We start from the raw sequence: 7,719 nt of genomic DNA on the forward strand, positions 1-7,719 counted from the left end.
GATCAATGTGATGAGCAGGTCTTCGTTTGCGTCATTCCAGATCGCCATGATGAGATGAAAATGAATATCAGTCTGTGTGTGCCTTCTTAAATCATTTGTTTACGTCCCTCACTTCCGTTTCGCTTCTCATGCACTGATTCGCTAGCTGAACAGCCAATCAGAGTGATTGTTTGGTCCGACTGCCAGACCCGATGCATGGCGGATTCAACATGTTGAATCGGCCATGCATCGGGACAGGCAGTCCAAATAAGGCGTGTCATGGTCGACGGTGCGGGACACACCATATTGAGTTTGGGCGACAGGACACGCTTCGTCTCGCGACTTACGAAAACAGCCGAAATCGGCCTGGTGTGTCAGGGCCTTAAGTCATTTTGTTCTGGAACCGGGCCTGCAAAGCACACTGTGTTTGTTAGTGAATCATACGGCACTTGTAAAACTTGTTTATCTTGTTTGTGGAGCAGGGCTTGGAGTTGCTATAGCAACTCCAACAATTGGCCTAGCAACGGCTTAGCAACCCCATTGTTTTGTTATGAAAATGTATCTATATATATTTATACATATTCTCGCGAGATCTATCAGGGGTCGTTGTAAGTTAAAGCGCGAACTGTTACTTGGCTAATGTTGTTATAATTCTCAGTATGTGAACACAGATCGAAAATGGAAAGATTTCTTACAAGTCAGCGTAAACGACCGCGATCTCCAACGGAGCCGGTCCAGCCGGACAACCCTGCTATCCGTGTGTGCGTGCGTGTTTGTGTAGGTGTGTGTGTGTGTGTGTGTGTGTGTATGTGTGTGTGCGTCTTTCTGTTTGCGGTGTGGTGATGAGGTTAAATGCCACAGCATGCCAGTTGAAACAGTGAACGATTGCTATTGTATACTTGTACACTCAGGGTGTAATGGTATTATACAAAAATATTGTAGGAGCACAGAAACAGTGTTCAAATTCTGCTTTTACAAACTTATTTTGCTTGTGCTTACCTTGCAAAGTAATGTCATAAGTATCAAAGGAATGTTTTAATGTAAATATTAATGATAATATTGTAGCGTGACCAAGTTAATAGTTATTTCAGTTATCAGATGTGCACAGTTTTGTAATTTTTAAAGTTATTTAGGCAAAGTTGTTGGTGGGAGTTAGGGAGAGACCGCCCCTTCCAGGTGTGTGTGTGTGTGTGTGTGTGTGTGTGTGTGTGTGTGTGTGTGTGTGTGTGTGTGTGTGTGTGTGTGTGTGTGTGTGTGTGTGTGTGTGTGTGTGTGTGTGTGTGTGTGTGTGTGTGTGTGTGTGTGTGTGTGTGTGTGTGTGCGTTTTCGGTGTGTGTGTGTGTGGAGGGAGTACGAGACGGTAGGAGTTGTGTTCGAGTGTGGAGAAAAGTCATAATGAGTGTTATACTGGTTCTGTAAGACGTGGCTGTGGCTGTCAATACCAGAAAAAAAAGAGAACGTTTTCGACATTGAAGGCTCGAGCGATCTGTGATCTTGAATAGCAGTGAACGCTACAATATGAACAGGCTCGTGTTTGGCCCACTGGTATTGTTTGTTTATTTATTTTGAAAATTAACTAGCAACGCCGTGCTGTCATATAGCAACTGCTAAGCTACTGCAGCAAAAAAATCCTGGCGCCGCCCATGTTGTGGAGTTATGACATTAGCTCCAGAGTTATGCTCGGGGGACTTGGCACATATTGAATGTTTTTGTCATGATTGAGGCGAGGCGAGGCAAGGCGAGGCGAGGCGAGGCGAATTTAATTATAGCACTTTGCAACACAAGGCAATTCAAAGTGCTTTACAAAAATGAAAGACATTAAGAGCATAAAACACATTAGAAACATTAAAAGATAAAACATGAATAACGCATGTGAATAGTTCAATTAAAAGCAGCGGCAAAAATAAAAGTCTTCAGTCTGGATTTAAAAGTAGTAAGAGTTTGTTTGTAGCCTTTATTTAACCAGGTAAAATCCCATTGAGATCAATGATCTTTTTCAAGGTAGACCTGCAGCACATTGGTTACACAGAAAAACAACAGAAAACAAAAAGGACATCATACAACATAATTACAGGGGTACAAGAGTTGCAGTGGATCTGCAGGTTTCTGGTAGTTACATTCCAGATATTTGGCAATATCCCTAACCCAATTCTCACATTCCTCTACCCCTAGTCTTCCCGTGAAAGTATAGTTATTTTGACACTTTTCTAACCTTTTCATATTCCTTTCATCTTTCTCTTTCATCCATTTTGCATCTCCAGACAACAGATTTTCCCCTGTGTTACTGTTACCCGAATACATCTTTGACCTTTAAACCACTTTTCTTTTCAATTCCCAGAATTAGGATTATTAAACCTGTTTTAAGACTTCCCTCATGATCAACATCCCAGTGTATAAGAGTCAGATATTCATAATAATCATACGAAAATGTGTAACAGCTCAACATATGGCTCTTGAGGAATGATAATAGGCTACAGTTTTGATCCAAGTGCAGAGGGTTCTTGCCTTCCTACAATGCTGACCTCGACAAAGAGGCCAGCCACACAAATCGGTTCTGGCCCAGGAAAAGTAAACTACTATGTAATCCACTAATACTTCCTTCCGAAAAGAGGCTGTATGTTAATGTTTGACTATGCAACTTGGCCTTGATAAATAAAGATGGAAGGACAACAAATTAAAGCTAACTTAATACAGGGGTCGGAGAGGGCTGGCCAGGAGGCTAAGAGGAAACCCTCGTCCCCTGCAGAGGGACCGACAGGATAACAGAGAGCCCTGCTGGAGCCAGATGAAGGAGGATAAAGGTCCCTGGTTTGGATTTATGTGACAGGTGTCATGACAGTGTTTGATGAAGAAGATGGAAACAAAAGGAGTATGATAAAAAAGAAAACAGGAGCTCTTTGGAGTAGCGAGTGTTTGCAGTTAAATAGGATTTAAATTATGTTTTCTGTGTCACTGTTCACTGCTAACGGCTTTTAAACTTGGCAAAAGTGTGACTTCTCTATGTGTGTGTATCTATGAGTATTGAAAAACACAATATATCAGCAGCTTTGATGTAGGCTACAGAGTTCTTTTTTTATCAACTAGTACATTTTTCAAAAAATGACAAGAGCATGATGTGTACAAATGCTATGCCGGAAAAACAATTAAAGTTACATTTCATCAAGCTTTTATATGGTGCAGGAGTTTGTGAAATCATTTTTCTTCATTACACGTACTGTATATGCTCATACATATATAGAAATCAAGAAGCTATGAGCATGTCAGCTGTTTAATTAGCATAAGTAGCAACATAATGTGAATTTGTGTTGTTGCTCATATGTGTTTGGAAATAATTTGAAAGTGTTTAAGTAGGAATAGTCAAGTTCTCTCAACCCATACATTCATCAGAACAAAGATTTAACTATAAAATATGTTTCCAGCTAAATAAAGAACAGCACTTCAGCAAGCAAAAGTGCAAATGTGCAGATTTGTGATGTTAAAATGTTGCACCGCAGAACAGACGAATTACATTCTGAAATAAACCATAATTTTCATACATAGGTTTGGCCAAGTTGTTGGTTAAATGGTAGCATCTCCTCAGGCAAGCTCTACTTCTCAGTGATCAGTGTGAGTAGCAGATGTATCAACTCGACCCCAGATTGCTGCGATGGAGGTGATTCCTCCATGGGTAGTGCCACTGATGAGGACCAGCTCGGCACCCTTGTGGCTGGGATACATGTTGAAGGAAGTGCCTGAGGGCTGGCCTGCTTCAAAATGGCGGCCCTTGCTAGTTACGAACACCACTGACTGCACGTAGTGACTGTACATCCCAGAAATCTGAATGATGGCTTCACCGCCAGACAATTCCCTCTCCTGTAGCTGGCCGGATGTCGTACCCGAAACTGAAGACCAGGTGAAGCCGTAGCGGAACTGGAAGCTGAGGAATGAAGTGTAACAATGCTCAATTTAAAGTCCTGCATTCAAAGTACGAAAGCATCGACATCAAAACATACTTAAAGTAGCACAGGTAAAAAAACTCATTATGCAGCATGTTCCATTTCAGAATCATACAAATATAATATAAAATAAACATTGATCGTATTTTAGTTATTGATGCATTACTTCAATATGGCACTTGGCAAAATACTTATATGAATTACTTTACATTCTACTGAGTTGCCTAACCTTTAATAAAATTGTTTTATTTTTTGTAACATTGAACTAAATCTGCAATGGTTGCTAGTTATTGATGCAGTACAATATATGCAACATAAATGGGAAAATACTACATTTTTAAATTACAAAAGTACAAGTACCTTATGTTATCAGGTTTGATCTGGTACTAAATTAAACAGGAACAAATTCATAAGTGAACTTCAAATGTTTAGTGGTCATATTATTGCAATAAATACCTGCAACCAGTGGATCAAAACTATAACATCTGATGGTGTCTTTTACCCAGTGTTACATTATTTTTAATTTAAAAAATGCTCTTCAGTCCTACCAAAAGAATGATCTATAACATTTACCCTCGTATGTAGGACGACTCCCACACTCGTACAGCTGTGATTCTTCCCTCCCCAATTATACTGAACGGAGAGCCACTCCCTGACCCCGCAGGAGGGGAGTAGGAATAGCTCTGAGTCTCAGCTGCGACAAGGAGACAGACAAACATATTATGAACATGAATTATCCTTATACATTTGATTCATGAAGGATAATGTACTCATGGAAACTTACGGTCAGCTATAGCAGAGGCTGCAATAACAGCGAAGATAGCAAGAAAAAGCATTCTGAAAAGAAAGAGAAGAGTTATTTACCCTGCATCTCGTTGTTAATAATTATTATTGACTATAGACGGAGTCTCACCTGTCTGATTTGTTGTTTCTTCTATTATCAAAAGATACCTGTAGTGGATAATACAGAAATATAAATACATCTGTTCAGTCATTCTTGTTTACTTACATAATACATTTGGTTAGTGATGAGTGGAATTCAAAAAATGATACTTGCCGTTCAAGTGTGCATTACAGCAAATGAAGCCTCAGCATGTGTGCAGCTACACTCTCCTAATATCTATATTTGGAGTGGATAAGATAATTTATAGTGCAACTGCATTCAGAAACAAATCCTGAACAGTTTATTGGTCCTTGCCGAGTTATGACGTATCAGACAGGGAGGGAGGTGCGTGGGTATTTTTGTTGGTGGTTCGTCAGGTAATTCCTTCCAGTCAACATCTTCATAATCTAGGTGTAAATATGATATGTGCCAAGTGTGAAGTTAAACTTATGTTGTTGCAATGTTGAGGTAGAATGAAGGAGTCTGTAACGTCGTTAGCCAAAACACTGAGAGTTTTATTGAACACAGTACAGACAAATACGGCCGGGAGATCATCTTAGTTTCCCACCGTCCCTTGGTCCACCAAAATCATTTCTGCCCAAAAGCCACAAAACATCTAGCAAACACGAGGAGAGGCGGGCCCGCAGAAGCCCGCGTTTACCTAATCAATAGCAAATGGGAGACAATAATCTACTTGTCTCAAGGAAACGCAGACAAGCCTGAAACCTTCCCCCCACAGGATATGGGAGAAGCGTTTGACCTGTGACCTCAACTTACAGAGGAGTTTTTGACTGATACTACAAGCAGATGTTTGCAGTATCACAGATTCTAAGAAACTATAAGAAACTCTATAAATAGATCAGATTAAAATATTCTCTTACAGATTCACTCTTTTTATCAATCTATTGATAAGCAATTAACATTAGTCTAAGAATATTTCCGTCAATACGTAAAATCAATAAGCGTCTTCAGAGTTGGGTGGGCTCAGATACATTCATTACATTAAAAAGTAGAACAAGATTGAAAACACTTCAATCACCATGATTGAACACAGTCAATCATAATAAAAAATCATCTCTCTTCGGTGCTTGGCATTTTTTGTCAAAAGGCACAATAATAAACACATGGGATACAAAATATTACAGCAAAATATATGTTTAAAAAATAAGATCTTTTATCATTTATCACTCAGTTAATCTCATTCATCAAACACAAATTCTAAATCAGCTTACATCTCAAAGATTTACTTTAAGGCAATTACTTATTAAAACACAATTAGAATTTAGGATTATAAGAAATCAATTGAGGTATAATTTAGGATTATGAGAAATCCAATTGAGGTATAAATCAGAATCATGAGAGATCCATCTAAGGTTCCTAGTTTAAGGTATACATTCACAGTGATGAATCGATCAATCTGTAAACTGTAAAGTTACAGTGTCCTCAATCTTTAACATTACTTTACGTTTACTTCATTACGCTTTATTCAAGAGTAAGGCACTTAGTAATACATTTATTTCATTCAAATACATTTGTTCAAAATCTGAAGAGGAAAATCAAACATTTTATTTGTATAACAACCTGAAAAGGAAAAATCAGACATTTGTCCTTTAATCCAGTGTATCAACTGTAATCAATTATCAAAACATCTGTTCTTTATTCAGAATATCAACTTTAAACAACATCTCAATCACTGAATGGAGGTACCCACGGGTCAGAGATCACGATGGAGACCCAGGGGTCCGGAAGCTCGGCATTGTACATTAATATTGTGTCCTTTACAGTCGAATGCCCAACTAGTCTTTGTGGGGCCTGGAGGGCGGTCTTGGCAACCCTTCGTATGGCTAATTTAACCACAGTGATCAAACAGATCACTAGGATTAGCACAACCAAGATAAACACTGAAACAGTAACAACAAATTTAACCAGCCCCGCTCCCCAAGATCCAAAAGTTCCACTTAATTCCCCAAATGTAAACCCATGAGTTTCATGCAATTCTTTTATTCCCCTGGCAGTATCATGATCCATGTCCATAACTTCAGGTGTGGCATCAGATATGAAAGAACAGCATTCACTTCCTATCACCTTGCATGTTCCTCCTTGGGCCGCTAAGAGGAGGTCAAGCGCCATACGATTCTGTAGTGCTACTGTCCTAACTTCCTGCAATTCTTTGTGTTCAGCTAACATCGCTGTGTTGGATACATTTAAATGGTGTTCTACAACTTTGGACAATGCGACAATTTCCTGCTGAGTAACATAAATACCGTACCAAGGCAAGAATAGGCTAGCTATCTGTTGTCCTTGTGTAATAGACCTGCTGTTCCTGTGTAGAGAGGGAAGTATTGCTGCAATCTCAGTAGCCTCTACTTTACGGATTAAAGGGATTAGGTAGGCTAGATAACAGGTACCATAAAAAATGTCATATGGCACACAGCCATAGGCCCGGTCCCCACAAACTAAGTAAACTCTCTGTGGGAGGGGAATTCTGGCTATATGTACTCTCACTATGGCGTTACAGTCGCTGTGTCCCACATCAGGAGAGGTGTGAGATCCTACTGCATTCTGGAAACAGATGGACACATTCTTCCATTCATGCACAACAATTGGGGGAACATATACTGAGCAGTCATGTGTAGGGGGCTTGCCTAAGGGTATTGGCTGCGTACAGTCATGTATTTTAACTAGGGCCGGGACTCGATTAAAAAAATTAATCTAATTAATTAGAGGCTTTGTAATTAATTAATCGAAATTAATCGCATTTTTAATCAAATATAAATATTTGACCTGAGAACAGTGAGAAGCAATTTTTTTCACATGGATTTTAGTATACCATTAGGCGCATTCACACCGCAGTACTTTTCCCACAAAGGTTCATGAGAATTTAGTTCATGAGAACTCTTTGAACCTGGGGGTGGATTAGGC

The 7,719-nt window shown here is 39.4% G+C and overlaps 1 protein-coding gene across 1 annotated transcript; it reads right to left on the minus strand.

Moving 5' to 3' along the window:
- Positions 1 to 3,231: 3,231 nt before the first annotated feature.
- LOC117542660 (zymogen granule membrane protein 16-like) lies at positions 3,232 to 5,036 on the minus strand. Its single transcript, XM_034210468.1, has 5 exons — positions 4,972 to 5,036; positions 4,828 to 4,865; positions 4,699 to 4,751; positions 4,488 to 4,608; positions 3,232 to 3,895 (listed from the first exon to the last, which is right to left on the minus strand). The coding sequence occupies exons 3-5, from the start codon at positions 4,748 to 4,750 to the stop codon at positions 3,574 to 3,576; spliced, it is 495 nt and encodes a 164-aa protein (XP_034066359.1). The 5' UTR covers position 4,751; positions 4,828 to 4,865; positions 4,972 to 5,036; the 3' UTR covers positions 3,232 to 3,573.
- Between the last annotated feature and the right edge of the window lie 2,683 nt (positions 5,037 to 7,719).

Source organism: Gymnodraco acuticeps, unplaced genomic scaffold (genome assembly GCF_902827175.1).
Source record: "Gymnodraco acuticeps unplaced genomic scaffold, fGymAcu1.1, whole genome shotgun sequence".
Lineage (NCBI taxonomy): Eukaryota > Metazoa > Chordata > Actinopteri > Perciformes > Bathydraconidae > Gymnodraco > Gymnodraco acuticeps.